The 26,802-nt window shown below is 45.8% G+C and overlaps 1 protein-coding gene across 2 annotated transcripts in view; it reads left to right on the top strand.

Annotated features, from left to right (window-relative positions):
- The window catches only part of BAZ1A (bromodomain adjacent to zinc finger domain 1A), a 514,327-nt gene that overhangs the window by 248,051 nt on the left and 239,474 nt on the right, over positions 1 to 26,802 (top strand). For both annotated transcript variants that reach the window (XM_029598945.1, XM_029598944.1), the window contains 2 exons: positions 12,183 to 12,307; positions 13,278 to 13,859. In XM_029598945.1, the coding sequence (XP_029454805.1) occupies positions 12,183 to 12,307; positions 13,278 to 13,859 (707 nt within the window). The remainder of the gene's footprint in view (positions 1 to 12,182; positions 12,308 to 13,277; positions 13,860 to 26,802) is intronic.

Genomic DNA, 26,802 nt, shown 5'->3' with positions numbered 1-26,802 from the left:
CAAGGTCCAAGTGGCAGCACTTTCCTGCTACGGTCCACGGAGTGACGGCAATAGCATCGCCACACACCCAGACGTTTCACGTTTCCTGAAAGGAGTCAAACACATTCGTCCGCCACTGAAGTGGCCCATACCTCTGTGGAACCTCAACCTAGTTTTGGACTTTCTAGCGGGGCACGCCTTCCGTCCACTTCGAGGCCTGTACCTCCGTTTGTTAACCTTGAAGATGGTGTTCCTGCTGGCTGTTTGCTCCGCACGCCGTGTCTCCGAGCTACAAGCACTGTCTTGCCGTGATCCGTTTCTCCGAATCACGCCAGAAGCCATCCATCTTCGCACAGTTCCTTCCTTCTTACCCAAAGTAGTCTCGCACTTCCACCTCAACCAAACTATCTCTTTACCTACCACAGACAGTTTGAAGAAGTCAGAAGACGGTCGAATTCTGCGCCATCTCGACATAGGCAGGCTACTGTCCAGATACCTGGAAGTGTCCGAAGCAATACGAAAGACGGACCATCTGTTCGTTCTACACAGCGGGAAGAAGCAAGGGGAAGCGGCCTCAAGGGCAACTATCGCCCGCTGGGTCAAAGAAGTTATCAAGGCAGCCTACGTAGAAGCGGGTAAACCACCGCACAGGATGCTTTTCTTCTTGATTGAAGCCAAAGTCTCATGTACACTTTTTCACCAATATCTCTCATTGTTAAAACAGTACAGCCCAAACTGTGGGTCTGGTCCCCAAATGGGGTCATACATCCTTCAGTTGGGGTCACAAGTGCTTCAAGTGACAGCACTCTTTAGGTGCCAACAGCAGCAGCATTAGTAGTGGAAGTTACATGGGGCCTGTAAATGGGCACACACAGACTGAGCAGTGGCACAGCCCTTACATGAGTTTCTATAGTTGCAGGAAGCCCTGCACAAGAAGGGATCATGGGACCAGCCATGAAAGAAGGGGAGGGCTGAGTGTATGGCCAGTGGAGATTTTCACTGCTGCCCTCCCCTCACCAAACACTGAACCTAACCAAGAGAAAAATGTTGCCCCTGTCATCAGCCTGCTCTCTCTTCCCACTGTTATCATCCACCTTTTGCCCAGAGCCCAAGGAAAATTTTATCATTGACTCTGGCCAGTGAGATGTTTGGAAGAGGGGTTTTTTTTTGTGTTGGATAAGGTGGGGAGGGATTTCTTCTGGAGAGAGAGAGAAGGAATGACAGAAGATCAACTGAGGGATGTAAAAAGAAGGGAGATGTGAAAAAGAAGTTAGAGGGAGGGAAGGAGTGATTGATGGAGGGGAACTCATCACTGCTAATTTGTTTTGGTCATCCTCTGGGCATACTTGGGAACTCTCCTGGTTTGGACTGGAGACTCCGGAATTCTGAATGAATTGCCAGGTCTCTGGGCCAACACTTGATAACTCCGGGTGCCCTGCTGCAGAAGGCCGGAAGAAAAAGGGTTTGGAGCAGCGCAAGTTCAAGGAAAGCAGAGCATTAGCACCTGTGCCTCAGGAAAATGACGTGAAAAGTGAGATGAGCAGAAGCGTTGCCCTCCCCTGCAGGAAACAAGAAACTACAGATGCAGGAGGAGGAGCAACAACATTGGGCCACACGCTGAAAATAAAACAAGGGCAGAGCAGCCCGACACTGCAGAAGGAGGAGGAAGTGGAGCACATGTCCTGCGGGCCTGGGGAAAGAGGAGGCTCCTGTGGCTAATAAGAATTGAAATGAGAAGAGAGTGAGAGTGCATATGTGTGTGGAAGAGGGAGAGAAGTAAATGAGTATGTGTGTGTGTGTGTATTCATTTATGGGCGTATGTGGAAAAGGGAGAGGAGTGAGTGTGCATGTATATGTATGGAAGAGGAAGAGAAGTGAGTTTGTGTGTGTGGAAAACAGGAGTGAGTGTATGTGTGTGGAAGGAGAGAAGTGAGTGAGTTATGTATGTTTGGAAGAGAGTGAGTGTGTAAAAGGGAGAGGAGTGAGTGCATGTGTATGTGAGTTACATGTATGTATTGGAACAAGGAGAGAAGTGTGTGCATATGTATGCAGACAAGGGAGAGAAATCAATGAGTATGTGAGTGAGTGAACATGTGAGTGTGCTAATGTGTGAGAGAAAGTTTGTGCTATTCCCCCCTAAACCCTCAACAATCTCAGGGTGACAGGAAATCAAACGTTCCCAGGTATGCCTCTGAGGTCATATGAATTTTCAAGTTCCAAAATGAGGTCTCTTTGGATAAAAATTTGGAAAGTCCTGCAGTACAGAGTTTCTTTGGGATCCAGCCTGCCTGATCCTAATTGCACTGGCATGGCTCAGGCAAGTTTGGTACATGTAGTATAGCTCGCCATACATTCCAGCAGTCCTCACATACATTGGGATTGAACCTTGTTCTCCTATGGCAAGCTCCTATGGCAAGCTCACAGCTCTCAACCTGACAACATGGATGTTGAGCATGCAGTGATTGTAAATCTTCAAGTACCACCAGAGAGTGAAGATATCCTAGTATCTTCAAGAAAGCCTTTGACAGGAGAAATGCCTTCAAATAGAAAAGAATTTCTATCTGGTGTCAGCAAAAAGCTTCTTTTTTCTTGTGAACCTCCACAACTATTTAAATACTTGCTCCATCTGTCTCATTCAGGTCTCTCAACTTCTTCAATAAGAGTCCATCTGACTGCAATTGTAGCATACCACACCTTTATGCATAATTAACCCATCTCTACGCATCCACTAGCTTCTCGTTTATGAAAGATCTCTGGCATGTCAAATCCCCAGTTCAGAAACCCATGTAATCTTAATGTGGTTCTCACAGGACAAGCAGGATGGTAGTCCTCACATATGGGTGACATCACAGGATTGAGACCAATCACAGAACACTTTTGTCAACGTTTCTAGAACTTTGACTGGCACCTACTGGGCATGCCCAGCATGGCACTAACCCTGCAGCCAGCAGGGGTCCCTCTTCAGTCTTCTTTTTTCCATGCAGCAGTAGCCACACTGTTAAGGAGCTCTACAAGGATTCCTGACAGGAATTTCCTCACGGAATTATTTAAAGTTAAATTGCCCCACAGGGGTCCCTCCATTAACTTTTTTCAGTTCGCGGTACTCCGGTAAGTTTTTACCTGTTTTCCGTCGATTACCGTCGAGTTTGGCCCTCGCGGCCTACTGGCCGTCGACCGTACTGCGGCTTGATTTTTCTATGGCCATGGCATTGGGCTTCCGTCGGTGCCTGGACTGTACTCGTACCATGTCTATTACAGACCCGCATAAAGTCTGTGTAATGTGTCTTGGACGAGAGCACGATGTCTTGACCTGCACCAAATGTGCCCTAATGATACCAAAAGGTCGCAAGGCCAGAATGGAGAAGATGGGTCTTCTCTTCCGTGCTCAAACCCCGACTCCATCCATTGCATCGACATCATCTGAACCAGCACCGTCAACGTCGCGTCAGCATTGACCACCGACCGGTGACCGCCTGGCATGGATCACTTCCCGGCCTTCGACACCCTCTTCTCCCCCTCAGTTTCGAGGGGATCGTAAGGAGAAACATCGCCATCGAAAGTCTTGGACACCGAAAGTCTTGGACCATCGACCTCACCATCGTCTGAGCCGCCGCCAAAGAAACCCCGTCCAGAAAAGGCACCGACCTTTTCAGCGACCGGGTCACTGAGGCAATCCTCACCCAACAGGGTGTCGGGAGCCGTGACTCTGCTTCTAACAGTGGTCCCTCCGGCTATGCCTCTGCCTCCTTCTTCTGTTCCGGAGCCGGGGCTGCTTGCTCCAGGTCTCCGAGAAGAATTGGACTGGATGATTCAGGAGGCCATCGACAAGGCGTTGCATCGAATCCAGGTTCCCCCTGCACTGATATCGGTACCAATAGTGGAACCGAGCATCGACCCGATTCCAGCAGCATTGGCACCGCTGCTATCGAGGATGGAAGCCCTTATTGCTGCTTTTCCACCGGTGGACCCCAGGTCACCAATGGCTTCGATGCCCTCCCCGCTGACTTTATCATCGGGAGGAGAAACACCGTTCCGTATCCCTCCTTCGGGAGTTCTGCCTCAGCCATTGAGATCGATACTGATACCTCCATCGGCGCCATCGAGCCGTCCACAGATGCCATCGATGCCTGCGCCAGGGCCTTCATTACTTTCATCGGTACCTCCGGTTCTTCCTCCGATGCTTTCTGTGCCTAAACGGAGACCTTCAGGTATCCAACTACCCCGTCCCTCTACAGTTCCTAGAGCGACAGATGCTGATCCTTATGATACCTGGACTGATGATTCTTCACCAGACACCGATGATTTGCCTTCACCACCTTCACTCACTGAAAGTAGAAAGCGTTCTCCTCCAGAGGACCTTTCTTTCATAAATTTTGTGAATTGGTCTCTTTCCAGTTACTGATGGAACAGGACGACAGACATCAGGTGATGGAGTTGCTTCAATTCCTGGACGCTCCCAAGGAGATCACCTCCATCCCCAGTCATCAAGTTCTTCTTGACCTTCTCAAAAAGAACTGGGAACATCCTGACTCCATTGCACCAGTCCACAGGAAAACTGACTCTACCTATTTAGTACAGTCAGCTCCAGGCTTTCAAAAGCCTCAGTTGGATCACCAGTCTGTGGTGGTTGAATCTGCGCAAAAGAAAGCAAAAAGGTCGAAAACTCATACCTCCTTTCCCCCTGGCAAGGAACAGAAGTTTTTGCATACCATTGGTCGCCGAGTCTTTCAAGGATCAATGCTGATCCTCCGAATTGCTGCTTACCAACTATATATGACCCAATATAATAAGGTCATTTTTAAGCAACTACAAAACTTGACAACCTCCATACCTCAGTCACTTCCAGAAAACTTCCACACCCTACTTAATAAGGGTTTGGAAGCAGGCAAACATGAGATTAGATCATGTTACGATATCTTTGGCACTGCAACCAGAGTGTCTGCAGCCGCTATTTCAGCAAGACGATGGGCTTGGCTCAAGTCTTCGGACCTTCGTCCGGAAGTGCAGGAGCGTTTGTCCGACCTCCCCTGCATAGGAGACAATCTCTTTAGTGAGCAGATTCAAAAGACAGTGGCTGAACTAAAGGACCATCATGAGACTCTGACAGCTCTCCCTGATTTCTTTGGATTATCCTTCTAAACAGCCTTTCCGGAAGGACTCTAAAAAATCTTTTTATAGACCAAAGAAGTCCTACCCGCCAGCAGCCAGATGCCGGTCTGCGAGACCATTCCTCAGATCACAGTCTCGCCAAACCCGAAAGCAAAAGCCAAGACAGCCCCCCAACCGGGCCCTGCTTCTGGTTTTTGACTCTTGCATAGAGAGCAGCAGCCAGATTCCATTACCAAATGTCCCAGTGGGAGGCCGCTTGTGCCATTTCAACAACATATGGCAATCAATCACCTTGGACCACTGGGTCCTAGCAATAATTGCTGAAGGCTATCATCTCAATTTTCTCTCCATTCCTCCAGATTCCCCACCTCTAATGACATGGAAAATATCCGACCATTCATTGCTTCTGGAGCAGGAAGCCTCCCTCCTACTCCAGTCCAGAGCAATAGAACCAGTACCATTGCCTCAGCAAGGCCTTGGGTTCTATTCCCAGTACTTTCTAATCTCCAAAAGATCGGGAGGTGTCCGTCCAATTTTGGACCTACGAGCCCTCAACAAGTACCTTCAGAGAGAAAAGTTCAAGATGGTAACCTTAGGCTCCCTGCTTCCTCTTCTTCAAAGAGGAGACTGGCTCTGCTCTCTTGACCTTCAGGATGCATACACTCATATTGCAATAACTCCATTTCATCGCAAATTCCTGAGATTTCTCGTAGGCCCCAAGCACTATCAATACCAAGTGCTTCCATTCGGCCTAGCATCTGCACCACGAGTCTTTACAAAATGCCTTGTTGTGGTTGCTGCCTTCCTCAGGTCTCAAGGTGTTCACGTCTACCCCTGTCTGAACGACTGGTTAATCAGGGCTCCGACTCAGCAATCCACTCTGTCATCCCTACATCTCACCTTAAACACTCTACTTTCACTAGGATTTCTAGTCAACTATGACAAATCCTCCTTAGTCCCATCTCAAACCTTAGCGTTCATTGGGGCAGACTTTGGACACCTTACAGGCAAAGGCTTTCCTGCCTCGACAACGAGCCCTCACTCTCGTGTCTTTGGCACATCAGCTGCAGTCTGAACGCTCAACTGCTGCTCATAGTTTTCTCATCCTTCTAGGACACATGGCGTCCTCAATTCAGGTCACACGATGGGCCGCCTGGCCATGAGAATCATGCAGTGGACTCTTAAGGTCGCAATGAACACAGTCCCTTCAGCCCCTGTCGACCATTGTCCACGTCACCGACTCACTCCGTCTGTCTCTCGCCTGGTGGACGAATCACATCAAACTTCTACAGGGCTTGCCCTTTCAGGCGCCAAACCCTCAAAAGCTCTAACCACCGATGCTTCCAACTTCGGGTGGGGAGCCCATGTGGCCGATCTCCAGACACAAGGTTCCTTGTCTCCAGAGGAAGCCAAACAACAAATAAATTTCCTGGAGTTACGAGCAATTCAATATGCTCTGAGTATTTCAGGATCGCCTGTCCAGTCATGTCATCCTGATCCAGACGGACAACCAGGTGACCAGGAGGGACAGGATCCTACCTTCTGTGTCAGGAAGCTGCACAGATATGGGCGGAGGCCCTCTCCCACTCATTGTACCTCAGGGCCACCTACTTGCCGGGAGTGGACAATGTGTTGGCAGACAAGTTGAGTCGCAACTTCCAACCACACGAGTGGTCTCTAAACCCTTCAGTAGCGAACTCCATCTTCCAACAATGGGGTTATCCTCAAATAGACCTCTTTGCATCACCCCAGATTCGCAAAGTAGGCAATTTCTGCTCTCACTCGCAGCCAACATTATCCACCAAGAGATGCGTTCTCCCTATCATGGTCTATTGCCTAACAAATCTGCTTCATTTTTTTTGAAGGGGTTAATAAACATGTGGATAAAGGTGAACCGGTAGATGGTAGTGTATTTGGATTTTCCAAAGGCGTTTGACAAAGTCCCTCATGAGAGGCTTCAAAGAAAACTAAAAAGTCATGAGATAGGAGGCGATGTCCTTTCGTGGATTACAAACTGGTTAAAAGACAGGAAACAGAGAGTAGGATTAAATGGTCAATTTTCTCAGTGGAAAAGGGTAAACAGTGGAGTGCCTCAGGGATCTGTACTTGGACCGGTGCTTTTCAATATATATATTTAAATGATCTGCCTGTAGGCAGACAGCGTAACAATATAGTGGTGTGAAGCATGCAAGCAGAAATCAGATAATTAGCTGACTTTGGATTTTTCACCTATATAAGCAAAGCTGGTATGTAGTAGGGCTGGCGAGGATTTTGTATCTGTTGCAGAGCCCAGCGCTGAGCTCTTTATTATGTAAGTATATATTTGCTATATTTGCTTCCTGTGTACTGTTTGCTTCCTGAGTATTGATCTGTTTTGTGTATGAATAGCATATGATTTCCAATAAAGAATATAAATTAAAAGTAGAATCAGAGTTGTTCTTATAAACTATTTTACCTCTGAAGTAGACTTTTAAACAAAAGGAATACGATGAGTGAGGTTATCAAATTTGCGGATGATACAAAATTATTCAGAGTAGTTAAATCACAAGCGGATTGTGATACATTACAGGAGGACCTTGCAAGACTGGAATATTGGGCATCCAAATGGCAGATGAAATTTAATGTGGACAAGTGCAAGGTGTTGCATATAGGGAAAAATAACCCTTGCTGTAGTTACACGATGTTAGGTTCCATATTAGGAGCTACCACCCAGGAAAAAGATCTAGGCATCATAGTGGATAATACTTTAAAATCGTCTGCTCAGTGTGCTGCAGCAATCAAAAAAGCAAACAGAATGTTAGGAATTATTAGGAAGGGAATGGTTAATAAAACAGAAAATGTCATAATGCCTCTATATCGCTCCATGGTGAGACCGCACCTGGAATATTGTGTACAATTCTGGTCGCCGCATCTCAAAAAAGATATAGTTGTGATGAAGAAGGCACAGAGAGAGGCAACCAAAATGATAAAGGGGATGGAACAGCTCCCCTATGAGGAAAGGCTGAAGAGGTTAGGGCTGTTCAGCTTGGAGAAGAGACGGCTGAGGGGGGATATGATAGAGGTCTTTAAGATCATGAGAGGTCTTGAACGGGTAGATGTGAATCGGTTATTTACACTTTCGAATAATAGAAGGACTAGGGGGCATTCCATGAAGTTAGCAAGTAGCACATTTAAGACTAATCGGAGGAAATTCTTTTTCACTCAACGCACAATAAAGCTCTGGAATTTATTGCCGGAGGATGTGGTTAGTGCAGTTAGTGTAGCTGGGTTCAAAAAAGGTTTGGATAAGTTCTTGGAGGAGAAGTCAATTAACGGCTATTAATCAAATTTACTTAGGGAATAGCCACTGCTATTAATTGCGTCAGTGGCATGGAATCTTCTTAGTGTTTGGGTAATTGCCAGGTTCTTGTGGCCTGGTTTGGCCTCTGTTGGAAACAGGATGCTGGGCTTGATGGACCCTTTGTCTGACCCAGCATGACAGTTTTTTATGTTCTTATACGCATTCCCTCCACTTCCACTTCTCTCGAAGACCCTCGTGAAGTTACGTCAGGACAAGGGAACCATGATCCTGATAGCACCCCACTGGCCCCGCCAAGTGTGGTTTCCAATTCTTCGGTATCTTTCCATTCGCAGGCACATTCCTCTGGGAACAGACCTGCTTCTAATCACTCAAAACGACAGGTGCCTTCGCCACCCCAATCTTCATGCCCTGTCCCTGACAGCATGGATGTTGAAAGGTTAATCCTTCAGCCACTTAACCTTTCTGATCCAGTCTCCTGTGTCTTGATTGCTTCACGGAAGCCTTCCACGAGAAAATCGTATTCCTACAAATGGAACAGGTTCATGTCATGGTGCTCTTCTCAGGCCCTTAATCTCTTTACCTGTCCAATCCCGTAGTTTCTAGACTACCTCTGGCACTTGTCAGTCAGGTCTTAAAACTTCCTCCATTAGAATGCATGTCAGTGCGGTAGCTGCCTTCCATAAAGGTATCGGGGATGTCCCTATTTCAGTACAACCCCTTGTTACATGATTTCTAAAAGGCTTGCTTCACCTCAAGCCTCCACTGCATCCTCCTGCCCCTTCTTGGGACCTCAACCTGGTTTTGGGGCGACTCATGAAACCACCATTTGAGCCTCTCCAATCCTGTGAACTTCGCTTTCTCTCATGGAAAGTGATTTTCCTTTTGGCAATCACTTCGACTCGCAGAGTTAATGAGTTACAGACCCTAGTTACCTATCTGCCTTACACTAAACTTCTGCAAGACCGGGCAGTACTTCGCACTCAACCTAAATTTTTACCTAAGGTAGTATCAGTTTCATCTCAATCAATCCATTATACTACCTACCTTCTTTCCCAGGCCCCATTCCAATCCAGGAGAGCAGGCTCTGCATACTCTCGACTGCAAAAGGGCTCTAGCGTTCTACCTAGACCGTACAGCTGCCCACAGGAAGAACACTCAATTATTTGTGTCTTTCCATACTAACAAATTAGGGCAGCCTGTGGGTAAGCAGACTCTCTCCTCCTGACTAGCAGACTGCATAACCTTTTGCTATCAGCAAGCAGGCATTCCACTCAAAGACCGTGTTAAAGCACACTCTGTGAGGGCCATGGCGACTTCAGTAGCACACCTATGATCGGCGCCGCTTCCTGACATTTGCAGGGCTGCCACTTAGAGTTCTCTCCATACTTTTACAGCCCACTATTGCTTAGACAAAGCCGGAAGACAAGATTCCATCTTCGTCCAGTCTGTCTTGCATAACCTATTTACGACGTGACGTACCAACACCCTTCCGCCTGCCCGGTGGGGTTCAGGATGCCCTCTACCAAATTCCGCCCCAGTTGTTGTGCCTGTTGGACATCCTCAGCTTTGTACTCGCCCATATGTGAGGACTTCCATCCTGCTTGTCCTGTGAGAAAGCAAATGTTGCTTACCTGTAATAGGTGTTCTCACAGGACAGCAGGGTTTTAGTCCTCACAAAACCCGCCCGCCACCCCGTGGTGTTGGGTTCGTTTTATTATTTTATTTTTCGGCACTACCTGTAGCTTTTAAACAAGACTGAAGAGGGAACCCTGCTGGCTGCAGAGTTAGTGCTTTGCTGGGCATGCCCAGTAGGGGCCAGTCAAAGTTCTAGAAACTTTGACAAAAGTGTTCCGTGATTGGGCTCCATCCTGTGATGTCACCCATATGTGAGGACTAACATCCTGCTGTCCTGTGAGAACACCTGTTACAGGTAAGCAACATTTGCTTTCTCACTCAATTGACAAAGCTTCCTTTCGTGCCTCTGTAAACTATTCCTTTGAAGTTCTTAATCTGAAAAATATTTTTTCTTGTTGCAATCACCTTGGCAAGAAGGGTTAGTAAACTTCAAGCTCTTGTCCACTACTCCCTCCCCCCATCTACAATTCTATCACATCCTCCTCCAAAACTCATGTCACGTTTCTACCGAAAATAATTTCAGCTTTCCATACATATCAACCTTTTGTACTTCCTACATTCTTCCCAAGGCCCCATATGCATGATGGGGAGAAAGCCATTCATACTTTAGACCAGTGGTTCCTAATCCACCATCATGCAGCTATTCAGAACGACATGCCTCTTTTGTTCAGTAGATAGGTGGTAATGCAGGTTTCAGTAAGTAATTTTTTAAGAACTCCACAATGAGATGCAGTGATACATTGAACTTGATGGTGAAATCCATTCAAGAGGTTCATCTTGTCCAAACGGCTGATGTAGTCTGATGTTCTATCATCCTGATGAAGCTGTGATAGGGTGAAATGAAGGCCCTTGTAGGGGTCTTGGTAATATCTGGTAGAAGCTGATGAATTGTCCTGGGCTTTATTGTGACATCTTATAACCAACAGCTGGCGAAGAATTATTCTGGGGTTTTATTTATGGCATCTTAAAGCAGTCATTGTTAAACTTATACCAGCTATTGATAAATAGCTGGCAAGCACTGAAGTGTTCCTTGCCACTGGAACTGGCTATAACATCTTCATAACAGTGGAAAACAGAGAATTGAAATTCTCTGTTCTTTTAGAAACTGCACTGTTTGAAAATAAGGATCACCTCCAATAAAATTTTTAAGTTGTGATATGGTATGAATGGTGGAGTGAAGGCAATATTTTGTGTTTTGGGATACATGTTGATTTTAGATAAACTAATAGAATTTATATAAAAAGCTTTGATATTTAAAATTGCAGTAACAATATTTTTTTGTAATTTTGAGGAAACCTGATCTTGTAAAAAAAAAAAAAAAAAAAAAAAAAAATGTTTCCAATTGAGTTGATTAATAGCTAATTATAATATAGGAGGAAAGTCCTTTTTTGTTTTGTATGTGAGTAGACACAGAATGGGAGAAAAGCTTTAGTAAATCAGTGCCTTAGATTGTAAACCCTCTGAGATTAGGGAAACAATACCTGAATGTATGTTTATCTCATTTTTCTGTATTTCAAAGTGGATTACATTCAGGTACTGTATTTCCATATATATATTGATTAATGGAAATACAGTACCTGAATGTAATCCACTTTGAACTGCAGAAAAATGGGATAAATATACATTCAGGTATTGTGTTTCCCTAATTTCAGAGGGTTTACAATCTAAGGAACTGATTTACTAAAGCTTTTCTCCCATTCTGTGTCTACGGGAAAAATGCTTAATAAATGAGGTCCTAAGTATGTACATGAGGCAATGGAGAGTAAAATGACTTGCCCAAGATCACAAGGAGCAGTGATGAGATTTGAACCTGTCTTCCCTGGTTTGCAACCTGCTGCTCTAACCACTTAAGAACATAAGAAATTGCCGTGCTGGTTCAGACCAAGGGTCCATCAAGCCTAGCATCCTGTTTCCAACAGAGGCCAAACCAGGCCACAAGAACCTGGCAATTACCAGCCATTGAAGCCATTAATCAATGTGTGTTTTTATTTATTTAATGAAAATCACTAATGGTTGGTTTACTTTGGTATATAACCCATGGTATTGTAACGAAGTAGTCTTACTTAGCCTGTCTGATGGAAGCAGTCCAGTGCTAGATAAATACAAGTCTGTATTGCCTTGCCTGTTGATCTTTTACTGAGTTTTACTTTCTCTTCAGGGATGAGGAACAAGAAGATCTGGATACGAGCAGTGAAAGCAGAGAAACAGAACAGAAGGAACATGATCAAGATGCTGTGACAGAGGATGAGGAGGAATCTTTACCCATCCAAAGAGGAAGAAGAGGTAAACCACAAAATGTAATGAGGGCTAGGAAGTAAAAGCCCTTCTAGAAAAAAATTAACTTGGGCTTTATATGCTGCCTTTCCTAGAATGCTTTAAAATATTTACAAAATATAATGTAAATAAGGTATTTATTTTCAAACCTAAAGTATTCTGATCTAGGTAGATGGGTGGTTTTAAAGGTATCTGTATTCTGACCAAGGTTTAGAGAGCAGCTCTTTGGAATTAGCTGCTGCTGTGAGGTTACCAAAGAAAGTAGTTGGAATATAACTGCTTAACTTTAATCTTTGTTGTTCAGAGATAAGTTCATAGACTAACCTATATTACCTCCTCATAAGTCTATTAGTTCCCAAAAAACTTAACCTGAAAGGAACTCTGATGTTGCTTGTGTGATATTGCTGTTGCCCATTTTTTTTTTTTTTTTTTTGCTTTTTGCTCAGGCAGAACAAAAGTACCATGTTAACCTACTAAAAATAAAATTAAATAATTTTCTTTTATCACGCTAATGTTTACAGATGTAAATGACTTCAGTAGTCTTGAAAGCTTGAAATCTATAAGCATTTATTAGCCTTATTCTGCCAAATTACTTTTTCTCACTCATTTTATTTTTGTTCCTTCATGGTCTGAGACTTTCTCTTTTTTCTGCAATCTGATTTCCTTTATAATGCTTTCATTTGCAGTACCTGTAGCTTTTCAGAAAACGAATGATACGAAAAGTAGTAGTAGTAAAACAGCTTGTTATAATTCAGTTTAAGTACTAATCTAATCTCAAATTTACCAAATTTTAAGTTTGGTAAATTTTAAGAAAGTTGATCATAATGGATGCCTTTTTTTCCAAACTAGTACTAAGTCAATCACAAATTAGTTGTACACAAAGCTACTTTATAAATTTTCTTCAGGTCATCCATAGCTATTGTATGCCTAATATTAAAAGCATGGAATTACACTTTTTGGTTTCCCCTGTATTTTTAAGGAGGAAGAGGATTAAAAGAAACTACTAATCAGGACTTAGAAATGTCATCAGAAAAGAAAGAACCCTTAAACGCTGAAGAGGAAGAATCTTTAAAGTGGGAACAACAAAGAAAAGAGCAGGAACTGATAGAGAAGATCCAGTGTGCTACCACCTGCACCAATGTTTTCCCTCTGGGACGTGATCGCTTATACCGCCGCTACTGGAACTTTTCCTCTGTCCCTGGGCTGTTCATTGAGGAGGACTACTCAGGTCTGACAGAGGACATGCTGTTACCTCACCCAGCTAAAAGCACACACATGAATGGAACAGACCTATCTCAGGAATCCACTGAAACTGGAGAATATCAGAAGTCTTCTGAATCTACCTCCTCCAGTGACCAAATTATTATGGTGTCTTCACAACCAGTAGACAAGCCGAATCGATGGTGCTATTATAGTTCTGAAGAACAATTGGAACAGCTGATTGAAGCACTGAACACTCGAGGGCACAGGGAAAATGCCCTCAAGGACATACTCTTGCAAGAGAAAAATAGGATATGTGAGCAACTTCGGGGCCTGTCCATGGATAGATTCCATTTTCCAGGTATATGTCTGAGTTCTAAAACAGTCCTGTTTCAGCCATATTACAACTAAACATGATTGTATAGTTAGAATTAAGAAAACAGTAATCACTTGGTCTTGAGAAACTTTTAACATTAAGAATGCGTTTATGAGAAGGTTTGGTATCATTTCTGTTAAGAGAAAACATTGGAAAAACTTCTGGTGTCTAGATATGGCATCCTTCATGAGACAGTTTAGTAGTGGAATGCAGACTCAGGCTGATTATTTCAGAAGCTGGTATTGAATAATATGAAAGTCATTCTCTACTGGTGTCACTTCAAGAGAGAGAGCCAACATAAGAACTGCCATACTCTATCAGACCAAGGGTCCATCAAGCCCAGTATCCTGTTTCCTGCAGTGGCCAGTCTAGGTCATTTGAAGGATCCCAAATAGATTTCATGTTGCTTATGACCTAGCATAAGCAGTGTCTTCCTCAAGTCTATCTGGTTAATAACAATTTATGGACTTTTCCTCTAAGAGCTTGTCTAAACTTTTTTTTAATCTCAGCTACACTTACTGCCTTCACTACTTCCTCCAGCAATTAATTTCACAGCTTAATTGTGATGAGGTGTCCTCTAATCTTTTTATTTTTTGAAAGAGTAAACATCTACTTTCATTTTCCATATGTGTATCACTTTGCACTTGTCCATATTAAATTTCATCTGCCATTTGTATGCTCAGTCTTGCAAATCCTCTTGAGATTTCTCTCAGTCTGTGATTTAACAGCTTAGAATAATTTTGGGTCTACAAACTTGATCACCTCACTTGTTCCCTTTTCCAGATAGTTTATAAATATGTAAAAAAAAGTACCGGTTGAGGTACAGATCCTTGGGGCGCTCTACTATTTACTTTCCTTCATTGAGAAAACTGATATTTTAGTCCTACTCTTTCCTATCTTTTAACCAATTTACAATCCACGATAGCATATTGCCTCCTATTCCATGACTTTTTAATTTTTTCAGTAGTATTTCATGAGGCACTTTATTATGCACCTTCTGAAAATCCGCTGTACTATATCCACTGACTTATCATAATTCACATGTTTATTAACCCCTTCAAAAAAAAAGTAGCATATTGATGAGGCAAGACTTGGGCTTGGATAAATTCATATTGACTCTGTCCCATTAAACGAAGGCTTTATTCTTTAGAATAGTTTCTACAATTTTTCCAGCACTGATTTCAAGTTCATTGGTCTGCAGTTTCCCAGAACCCTTTTTAAAGATTGGCATTATATTGGCCACCCTCCAGTCTTTATCTATAATAGACTATTTTAATGATAGATTACAAATTACTAGTAATAAGTCTGCAATTTCATTTATGAGTTCTTTCAGAACTCTGAGGTGTATACCATCTGATCCAGGTAACATAGTAATGACAGCAGAAAAAGACCAAATGGTCCATCTAGTCTACCCAGCTATTTTCTTATAATAGTACCTGTTACTCTTTCCAGATTACCTCCATGCATTCTGTAAAGGGTAGTAACTGCCACTCCATGCAAGCTACCCCCATGCTTTCTGTTAAGGGTAATAAGTCACTTTGTGCAGGTTTCCCCATGCTGAAATATTATACCATCCCTTTCTTTAAATCTTTAGAGATCTGCAGTGTTTCTCATGTTCTTTTGAATTCATTAACTGTTCTGGTCTTCACCACCTCTTGTAGGAGGGCATTCCAGGAATCCACCACCCTCTCTGATGAAATATTTCCTGATATTTGTTCTTCGTCATCCCTCCTAGAGTTTCATCTTGTGACCCCTAATAGTACTCTTTCCTTTCCAGTGGAGAAGGTTTGAAGTTTATGCCTCATTGATATCTGTGAGGTATTTGAAGGTTTTAACAAATCTCCCCTGCACCTCCTCTCCTCCAGAGTAGACAGGGTGATTTGCTATTCTTGTTGGTCAGTTTACCCTATTACATCCTCTAGGTTTCTTGTGTTTTGTTAGTTCCTCCAAATCATCACCATTAAATAACATTTCTGGCATGGGTATATCCCCAATATCCTCCTCAGTAAACATCGAAGCAAAGAATTCAGTTAGTCTTTCTGCTATGGCCTTGTTTTCCCTATGTGCTCCCTTTATTCTTCACTCATCTAATGCAGTAATTTCCCACCTTTTTTGTGTCATTGCACACCCAGCACAGAGTTCACTTCATTGTGGCATATCACCATCTTCATCATTATCTTCCTTTCTTCTTTTCCCTCTTCCCTCCCCACCTCTGACACCATTGCCTTCCCTCTTCCTCTACCCTCTGGCATCATTACCCTCCATCTTCCTCCACTCTTAGGGCATCATCATTACCTTCTTTCTCCCTCCATCTAGGATCATCACCTTCTCTCCCTCTCCCTCCACTCTTTTGGCATCATTTCTTTCCCCTCTCCCCTCTTTGGTATTATCATTGCTTTCTTTTGCTTCTCCCTTGGTATCATCACCTTCTTCCCTTCCTTCTCCCCAGCCCCTCCCCCTCCCCCTCCATCCTGTGGCGGCATCACCACTTTCTCTCTCCACCCCACTGGAATCATCACCACCTTCTCTTCCCTCTCTCTGCCTCTCTGGCATTATCACCACTCCCTCTCTCTTGGCGTTATCACCTTATGTTCCATCTCAGTCAACCCCCCTGGCATCATCACCACCTTCTCTTCCCTCTCTCTGCCTCTCTGGCATTATCACCACCCCCTCTCTCCTGGCGTTATCACCTTATGTTCCATCTCAGTCAACCCCCCTGGCATCATCACCACTTTCTCTTCCCTCTCCCGCTACCATTCTGGCAACAACATCCCCTTATCTTCCTCTTACCTGGCATCACTTTTTTCCCTTATATCTCCGTCTAGCCCCCTGGTATATTATCAGCGTTCTCCTTCTCCCCAGCCTCTCTAGCCTTTGTCATCAACACCTTCCCCTTTCCCCACCCCTTGACATCATTACCTTCCCTTTCCTTCCCACTCACCTACCACTGCATCCCCCCAGCATCATTACCTCCCCTCCCCTTCCCACCTGCCTGGAACCATAATCTTTTCTTCTCTCTCTCCCATTCCCTGGCATGGCAACACCTCCTCCTCTCCCTGGCATAATCACCTTCTCTTCCCTCTCCCCACACCCTGTGGCACATTCATTTTTCCCTCCCCGACACCTCTTGGCACATTTAGCTGCTGCTTATCCTCCCTCCCACATCTCCTGGAGCCAACAGAATTCTAAGTAGCGCTTACCTGGTGTTGCTTCTTCCTCTGCCAGCTTGCCTCTTCAGTAGTAACAACACAAGGCCAGCAAGTCTCGGAAGACTACAGAGCCTTATGCGGTCTCAATTGCAGAGGGAAGCAGCAGATGGGTGCTGCTCTCTGACCCCTCTCTGCTTCTGGAGGACATTCTGCAGGCCAGGAAGGAAAGAAGTAATGAAGACTGCTGGTGCCTCAACTTTTCGTATTGGTCTCTTTTCACGCTACACCCTCAAGTCAGCCATGGCACACTGGTTGGGAAATACTGATCTAATGGTCCAACTGACTGTCTTGCAGGATTCCTGTTTTGGATGTACATGAACGTTTTTATTAGGAGTTTTTGCCTCTAAGGCCAAGCGTGTCTTCACATTTTCTTTTTGCCTGTCTTATCAGTATTTTACATCTAATTTGCTAGAGCTTTATGCTTTTTCCCATTTCTTTTCACTTGGAACTTCTTTCCATTCTTCAAAAGATGTTCTTTTAGTGATAATATCCTTTCCCCTCACCTTTTAACCATGCTGGCAGTCGTTTGGCCTTCCGTCTACCTTTTTAATGCATGAAATTCGTTTGCCTGATATAAACTCTTAACCTTTGCAGCTGCACCTTTTAGGGTTTTGTTTCTATTTCTCTCAAGTTATAGGCTTCCTTTTGAGAGAGTAGTAGTGTCCCTTAATGTCCTTCCCTCCAGTTATAAGTCAAATTTAATTGCATTATGATTGCTATTGTAAAATGGCCTCACTACCATTACTTCTTGCACCAAGTCCTGCGATCTACTAAGGATTAGGTCTAAAGTAGATCCCTCTTGTCATTTCTTGAACCACCTGCTCCATGAAAGTGTCATTTATTTTATCTAGAATCATTACCGTTTTCTGTAGCATGTTACTCAGTTAGTATTGGGGTAATTGAAGTTTTCCTATATTATTGTGTTGGAAATTTGTTAGCTTCCCTAATTTCTGTTAGCATTTCATTGTTTGTTCATTCTGGCTAGGCAGATGGTAGTATACTCTCACTGATACACACAGATTTCTTTCTATAAAGATTTCTATCTATTTGGTCTCATGCAGGATCGTTTTCTTCTTGACTCTGCCGTGCTTGACATATAGTACTACAACCCCATCAGTTTAATCCACCTTATTGTGATATAGTTTGTACTATGGTATCTCGCTGTCCCCTTGGTTATTCTCCTTCTACCAAGACTCAGATATGCTAATTATGTCTACCTCTTCATTAAATGCTATATATTTGTTCAGTCACATGCTGTGTGTGGGTGTGGTGAGGATACCAAAACACCCAGGACCCAGATCCTTTAGACCCATTCTCTGATCGTATCCAGTACATTAGATGCAGCACAATATTCTCATACATTCACACTTCAATGCAGCACGACAGCAGATCTCAGGACAATTAATATTTATTATATATGCTTGGTTATGAGAATAATGCAAGAAGAAATGATACGTATAGTAGTAGGAATAATAATAACGCAATGTAACATCCCTTACATGACACAATCCCATTTGTAGAAGAGCTCAGAGTTGCAGCATGGCTATTCTCTTCCTGCCCACTTGTCTGATACAATCTGCTGTACTTTTATCTCATTCTGTGTGCTTGGAGGGGGGAACCCCAGCACACAGAGCAACACAGAATTCTTTTTGCCATGTAAAAATCTCTACGCCTAGGAGCCACGTCACAAGCTAGGAGACAAGTCACAAGCAAAAAGCAAGTTAATTGTTTCTAATTGCCTCTCTGCAGCAGTATCAGAAATAAAATTAACATGGTGTCAGGGGTCTGTTGATGAAGCCTTGTAAATTAACCTGTTTAGAACTGGAATTAGGCATAATCTGGGTAGCTGCAACCAATTCTTCATCAGGTGTTGTGTGTGGGTGTGTGTATGTGGGGGGAGAGGAGGGAGAATAAAGCCGCATACATAGTAAATACCACACATACTGAGACAATGAACGTTTGGAAATAAAGTGGTTACAATAATGATCTATGTACCCAAGCCATAAAAATGTCTTACTAGCCAGCATGTGTACTATCACTGGGCAGGCAATGCATCACTTCCGGACTCTGGGGCTCCCCACTGTCAAGGAAAGCCCAACCTCGCAAGAGGTGCTCACTCCTAGTGGGTGCTCTGGTCAGCCCACCACACTCAAGCAAGGTGACAACCCGCATAAACGGGACATCAGGTCTACCATCAACCCTGATGGCAGACCGTCTCTCACATCACATACAGCATAACAGTGATACCATGCACTGGCCCCCTTAAACAGCAACCCCCCCCCCTTCCCAGCTCAGATACCCCCCAACCCCAAGCTGTGACAACATAAATGTAACTATAGCAATAACTTTCATAGGACTACTGACTAGCTGCCCACAAATGATTGGGTGGGAAGGAGGGAGCGCAGCATGTCCTCACAGCAAGGGGAGCAGGAGCCAAAGGGTCAGAGAATCGCAACGTTTGGATTGCCTAGGGCTGCCCTTAATCCTGTCTACCCTGAGTGCACACTGCTGCGACACCAGCCCAGCGACGACATCACTGCAACGGTGGTACAAAGGGATGATGTTGCTGGGCTGTTGACGCAATGCTGCAGGAATAGCATGCTGATGGCTAGCATCAGAACACCAGGCAATGTCTCGTGCTGACACACGGCAAAAAAGGAGGCCCCTTCATATCATGTCCCATGCAGTAAATGCATCGGTGATCCCCCACTCCAGCTCCGTGTGTGGCGCCAGGTTACCCGCAGCATCTGCTCAGAGGCCCGGTGCTGCCCCAGCAACCAATTCGTCGCCAGGTGTTGATGGGGGATGTGGAAGCTGCCCACACAGTAAATACCACACATATTGAAACAACAAGCATTTGGAAATTAACTACAGCTTTATTCATACACAAACTGGTTACAGTAATAAACTATATATCCGAGCCATAACAATGGCTTACTAGCTAGCGTGTGTACTATCACCGGGCAGGCGGTGCATCACTTCTGGACTCCGGGGCTTGTCACTGCCATGCAAAGCCCATCCTCGTGAGAGGCGCTTGCTCCTAGTGGGTGCTCCAGTCAGCCCACCACACTCAAGCAAGGTGACAGCTCACATAAATGGGACATCTGGTCCCATACAGCTGCGGCTACCATTAACTTTATGGATAATGTATGATGAATGGCCAGTTTCAGGTTGTTTAGGAATAGATCCTGCGCAATATCAGGTGTAACTCTTTTTTTTCTGGAACAGGTCTTCATATTGCACACAAACCCACTCATGTCTGATATGATAACCCCCCCCCCCCCCCAGCTCCATGAATTTACCTACTTATTTAATTTGCCCATCCAGCGCCCCCAAAGCGGCTTCTGACCACACGACCCTCATGCAGAGCATTAATGCAGACAGGAATGCAATGTCATTTCCGATACCTGCTGGCCAGGAATACCTCCCAGATCATTGCCTACAAGGTGAATCAAGAGTACCTCCGGAGGGGACGATCTGACCAGCAGTTGCTGCAGGAGTGGAATGAGCTGGTCCCAGCGCATGCCTCTTCTGCCAAGCAATCGCACCACCACTTCCTTTGGTGCCAGACCTAAATGCGATCCGAAGGCGCTCCCTCTTGCATAGTGCTCTGCCCAAAATACAAATGAATGCCCTGTGATCCACACCATCCTCTACTGGGGAAGACCTGAAATGATATGGCAGTGATGTCGTTAGTTAAAAAGTAAGGACAAGCTGTCAGAATCCCTCAGGGGAGGGATGGGAGGGGAAACAGCTTTAGATATCTACTGAGGTGCCCCGTTTTTCTGTCTAATATAGTTTAAGTAAGCTGCAGATCGCCTTATTTATTTATTTGAAAACTTTTTTATACCGATATTCGTAGGGACATCATATCGGTTTACATCTTAACTAAAGAGAGGAAAATACAACGAACAGGTGGGGGAGAGAGGGCTAACATAGGAACAAGTAAGACAGCAATGAATTGAGAGGAACATCAAGGGCTGCTCAAGAGAGCTGATAAGAGAGCCTTCTGCCTATATGCTGAATTGCCATACCCGGAAAACAGGATGCGGCAGCATTGGATGTTGCACCTATCCCAAATGAGTGAGTAGTGAATTGTTCTGCCTGCAGCCGGCCATCTCCAGGAATCACTTAAAAATGGCACTGAATTGGCACTTGCTCAAGGGAAGACAGTTCCCATCGCTAAGAATTGCAATGCCCCTTTTGCCCTAATGGTGGCAAAGCATATGGCATTCGCTACCGAACAGGTAGGCAGGCCCTCCACGGCAAGTGTGACCACTGCACCTCGACCTGTCTGGTCTGTTTTTGACCACCTGATATGGATTTAATCTTCCATCGGCCAGAAAAACCTCGGAAGCGTGCAGACCAGAACACTCGCGCATGCAACTGGCTGCTGCCACTAACTCGCTTATTCTTAGCACGCCGAAGAAGGCCATGGTGAGGGCTGAGCAGAATAAGGCTAATTCGTAATCACTTGCTACTACTGCTGGCAATGTGTGCCAAAGTAAAAGTAGGTGATCGTGCAGAATTGGTCTTCATTCGTCAGGAGCTGAAGGTCTAGACCTGGCCCAACCCACCAGCACCTTCTTGTCTGCAAAATCTTTGACTGGATTGGGCTAATTTTGAGCCCTCACGAAGAGAGTATCCTGTTAGATTTGCTTGTATCAGGCCCCTAGAAACTCAATCTCATCACTATCTGCAGGAATGGCGTGGGAGCTTGTTGCCAATGTGAATCACTGAGGAATTGCATGACAGTGTTGAAGCCTCTGAAATAGGACCACCATGTCAATGGGTTGACAGATTCCCGCAGCAACTCAAGTGCATCCTCACTCCAATGGACCAAAGGTGCTTCAGCACAGGTGATCCTGACTCCTCAGCCTCTGGCACCAACCTCCAGAGCTCTTCCCACTTACGGCGAGAAAGACAATCAGCAATCTCGATGCGCAGACTGAGAATGTGCCGTACATGAGCCACTGTATTTAACTGTAAGCACCTTAGGACCATTTCCCCAAGTAATTCGGATACAGGAGTGCATTTTGCTGATTGGTAATTGATGACCTGAACTATAGCCAAATTGTTGCACCCAAATACCACCTTCCTATTTGCCAAGCACTTGCCCCAAATGTGCGATTCCACAACAATCGGAAAAAGTTCCAGAAAAGTGATTCTGGATGTGACACCTGACCGGGTCCACTCTATCAGTCACACTTCACACATCATGCCCCTTGGCAATATAAACCAAACCCCGCTCCCCCTGAAGCAGCCAAGAACAGTTGAAGGTCAGCGCTGGATATCGGTCGGGGGAGAAGCCATATGACTGTTTCATTAAAATCAGTCAAAAACTGCTCCCAAATCCTCATATCCTCCCACATCGAGTGCATAGCCTTCAACCTATTATCTTTCTTCTTGATAGCTGTGCAAAAACGTTCAACCCATGGAGATAACCCTATATGCAAATACTAGGGACCCGATAAGGACTGGGCAGCCTCTAAGGTAATCTTGCGACTGAGGCATGTTGAGCGTACCAACGAAGACAGCTTCTGCACCTTGTCAGCCAGGAGCCTGGACACCATGAGAGTGAAGTCCAGCTCAATGCCAAGAAACGTCAAAGGCAAGATTGGCAGTTCCAATTTGTCTGCGGCCAGTGGTACCCTGACAGTGGGTGCTAGGTACTGAAATCCATCAAAGAGCGCAGCGCACAGCAGAGCCATGGGGGTGACAAAGACAAAGTTGTCAAGATAGTGCTTGACACTAGACAGACCCGTGCTGCAAGACGGCTCCCAGTGCAGAAAGGTACTAAATGCCTCAAAGTAAGCACATGAGATGGAATATCCTATCGGCGTGCACTTGTCAAAGTAAAAGGCACAATCAAATGAAAAGCCTAACAAATGGAAGCTGTCTGAGTGTACTGTGAGGAGCCAAAATGGGGAGGTCTAGTGTGCTGTTGAATGACACATACTGCACCATTCTGAGGGATGATGTCATTGACTGATATGCTGATGAGGTAAGATAGATCAACCTGAATTTACCAGGCTCCTCCTTGGGGACCACTGCCAAGGATGAGAGCCTCAGGTTAGGAAAAAGAGGATGTGGGAACAGGCCTGCTATCCTACCTAATTTTAGCTCGGCTGTCAACTTTTCCCTTTCCACAGGAACCAGCCTGGATGCTGAAGGCATGTTGTTGCATGGAGTGACTAAAGAGGGACCTAGGTTGGGTATTTTGAAACCTTCCCTCAGTACTTTGGCTGTCTGCTGGTCTGGGTATAACGACAACTCCTTTCCAGCAGGAGCTGCTGCACTGGGGTAGGGGCTCTATCTATAAACTTTTTTCCCATTCTACTCTGACCCTTTTAGAGGCATCTGGTGGCCGGTTGGCCCTCTGCGCAGGTGGCACAAATGTGCTTGATTTTTGCAATCCTGAGCAGTGCAGTCTCCTTTGTTAAATCGCCAACATGCCTCTGCGATACTACCTCCTGTCCGCCCTTGTTCCTGGACATTGTCGAGGCCACGAAATGTTTGGCTGCTTGCCGCATCTGTGTTTTTCACCGTCATATTAGTGAGCCATAGCTCGACATCATGTGAACTCCATGCCATAGCTGGGGTGTTTGCCATACGCTTTCAAAACTGCTTATAGTTGAGTCAAGCAAAACCCTCATACTCCACGTGCACATCGACAATAGTGTCTAGATATGACCACATGGCCAAGTGCTGTGAGGGCTCAACTTTGCCAGCTATTGATGACAGCTGGTAAATGAGCGGACCCAGTTGTTAATGTTCCTGTCCACTGTTATCCCACTCGCTGGTGGTTCATGCCTCCTGTGCCCTTTCCGGGAGCTGTCTCCCCTCCACCCCTCTAGTAAGCTAAAGATGTCTACATATTGCAGATATCTGATATGCTGATGCAGAGTTCATGGGACACCCTGCCAAAGCTGTTTAGTGGTACTTAGGGCCTGCAACCCTGTGCCAGAGTTTCCTGCACCCTGCACCACTGAAGAGCCGCGTGAGATAGAAGTTACCGATGAGGAATTCCAGCTGCTAGATGAGTTGGAACCCCTAGAGTGTCTTCTGCCCCTGTGTTTTTGTTTTCTTCCATGGTTCTTCCCTTTTTCCACTACATCAGTGGTGTTCTGGAATGCCTCTCCTTCAACAATATTTGAATCAACATTAGACTTGCCATCCTGAGACTGTGCGGCCACTGCTGGGTCAGCTGAGGTGTCATAAACTGCTTCAACCCACGATGCGAAAGCCCTCATTGCTGGCGCTCCTGACACCCATACCTGCTCAGCTTCCAGTGAGGCTTCCCTGCCTGGTACAGGTACCGCGCTCTGCATTGCCAGCAGTGCTGGCAAAAGGCAGCTGTCCTCAGCTTGAGTGGGTGGATATGCGGGTACCCCTTGCTGAATTGAGGCAGGTGACCAGGAGCCCCCCAGCTTGTGGATGCGACCATGAGGGTTGCACAGGTGACCAAGGCCCAGGAGAAGCCCCACCCCCAAAATGCCAGCCTTACATAGGCACACTGGGGCTAGCCCAGGTTAGCCATCCCGCGCGCACAGCCTCAGCAAGTCTCCATGTGGAAGTCTGATAGCTCCCAGCCTGAGTTCCCCCAGGGATGGCCAACCATGGTGGGTAGATGAGCAATCCCCCTGTTCCCAACTGGCCTGGCTGAAGGCCTAATTGCTGAGGGTGAAGGTTACTATCGACTACCCTGCTGCACCCTGTCTGTTGACGGACCCAGGTCTGGCTCACCCTGCTGCATCGTCCACATCTGGCTGCACTCCAACAGTGTCCAGGCTGACTACTGGGACATGGACATTGTTCCTAGTGCCTCCCTTTCTGCCTCTGTGCCCATCCTGTTTTCCCATCTGCTCAAGGTGAGCCATGAGCTATGCATCTCCTGGTTCCCCGGGCAGTGGTGCAGCATTGGCAGCCCCTCCATGCAACTTACGACGAGACTTCTGACCTTGGGGTGCAGGCATAGCTAGTTTTTGCAAGTAAGCAAGAAAGGCAGATCAATGGATTTTTCCCAACTGTGCTCTTCTGGCAATTTTTTTTTCCCCGTCGTTAAAGCCTTGCTGTCATGGGACTCTCTGTCAGGCTTCGGAGGCGGAGCTTAACCAAGCTGTTACAGAGTTTAGCTCTTTGCGGCTGTGCGTGTGTTCCCGCGCAGGAAGGCAGGTTCTCCTCAGTCTGTCCTTTCTGTGAGTGGGAATGCATGCGGAGCTGCTGTCTTCTCAGCCGGACAAATAAAAAAAAATACCGAACAAAGAGAGAGAAAAATCTCAGCGATACTATTGACCCCACAGCACATTAGAAATGCCCTGACCATCGGGGTTCAAACCATGTGCCTGCGGCAAAATTATGTCCATTGCAGATAGACAAGAGGTCTCCTACATTTGTCTTGGCCCTTCCCATGACCAGGGGACATGTAAGCATTGTGGACACATGTCGCCTAGGGCCCAACATCAACGAGCCTTAAAAATTGAAAAATTAAAAATAGCGCTGCAGGGCTCATATGCCCCCCCCCCCCCCCCCTTGGATGCCCATTGTTCACCGGTGCTGACACAGGCCCCCTCGCAGAAGCGAGCAGCCTCCCTAGGACCCAGCACCTCAAAAACAGGTGGTAAAATTCAAGGGCAAACACTGCAACACACCGTGGCATAAAAGCCATGATTCGAGCCGGAAAACCCGACGCGATTGCTGGACCTCGGAGGAGTTGGCGCCAGCGGCACCACCGAGGCCTTCAAAATCAAAGACCGCCGATTCGGCCTCGACTGCACCAATGCACTCATCGATGCACAACTCAGCAGCGCTGCCCTCGACGTGCCCATCGATGCACCCACTGACGCATCCATCGACTCAGATATCGGTGGTGCCAACATCGAGGTACTCTGCATCGGAACGTCCTCTGACTCATACAACTCCAACTCTGCCTTCCACTTCAAAGCACCATTCAGATTATAGCTCTTCCAGGCGTCTGACACAAAAATCACTGACGCACGTATCAAGACCACTGTAACAAGATCTTAAGAACCACCTTCCCGGGGGGGGGGAGGCATACTCCACCTCCAGGTTCGGACATGACCAAACGAGCACCTGATCCCAGCAGACCAGAATCCCCTCCTGGGTCGGATGAGGAATGGGTGGATGTTTTGCTGTACTCCCCACCCCCTTCATCTTCCTCTTCAGTACAGGTCTTCTCAGACCTCTCCTCAGTTTCTAGAAGACGACGTTCTTCTCCGCAGTTGCAGGAACCCTTAGCTAAATGGAAACAGGTTCAGGAGGACTTGGGGCCCTACAAACAGCACCCACAGGCCCCAGATTCAGACATCCTCCTGGCGGCCGTTCTATACCACCGAAAACGTGCTAAGCCACAATACACACAACCATCATTGCCAGACATGGCTCAAAAGGCCATCACCGAGATCTCAACGGCCCTCTCAGGATTATTTGCCTCTCTGCAATCAGGCTTCTCCTACCCTAAGCCTATTCCAATCAGCCCCCACATGTCCGGCGAAGGCCCTGGCGATTGTGGAGGAGACATGTCACCAAGGATACCCTTACCTACACCTCGAAAGGTATGCTCTCCTATCTCAGGGAAGTCACCAGAGCATACGGTTCATTTGCCTGCACCCCGAACCTCTCCACGATTGCTTCTGCAGCCTGACTCTTCACCATCGTCACCGGGTTCCTCTACGGGGTACCCCTCCGACCCTCCAGAG

Source organism: Rhinatrema bivittatum, chromosome 4 (genome assembly GCF_901001135.1).
Source record: "Rhinatrema bivittatum chromosome 4, aRhiBiv1.1, whole genome shotgun sequence".
In the NCBI taxonomy this organism is placed as follows: Eukaryota; Metazoa; Chordata; class Amphibia; order Gymnophiona; family Rhinatrematidae; genus Rhinatrema; species Rhinatrema bivittatum.
Note: the sequence above shows the minus strand (reverse complement) of the source record. Positions and strands in the feature narration are given on the sequence as shown.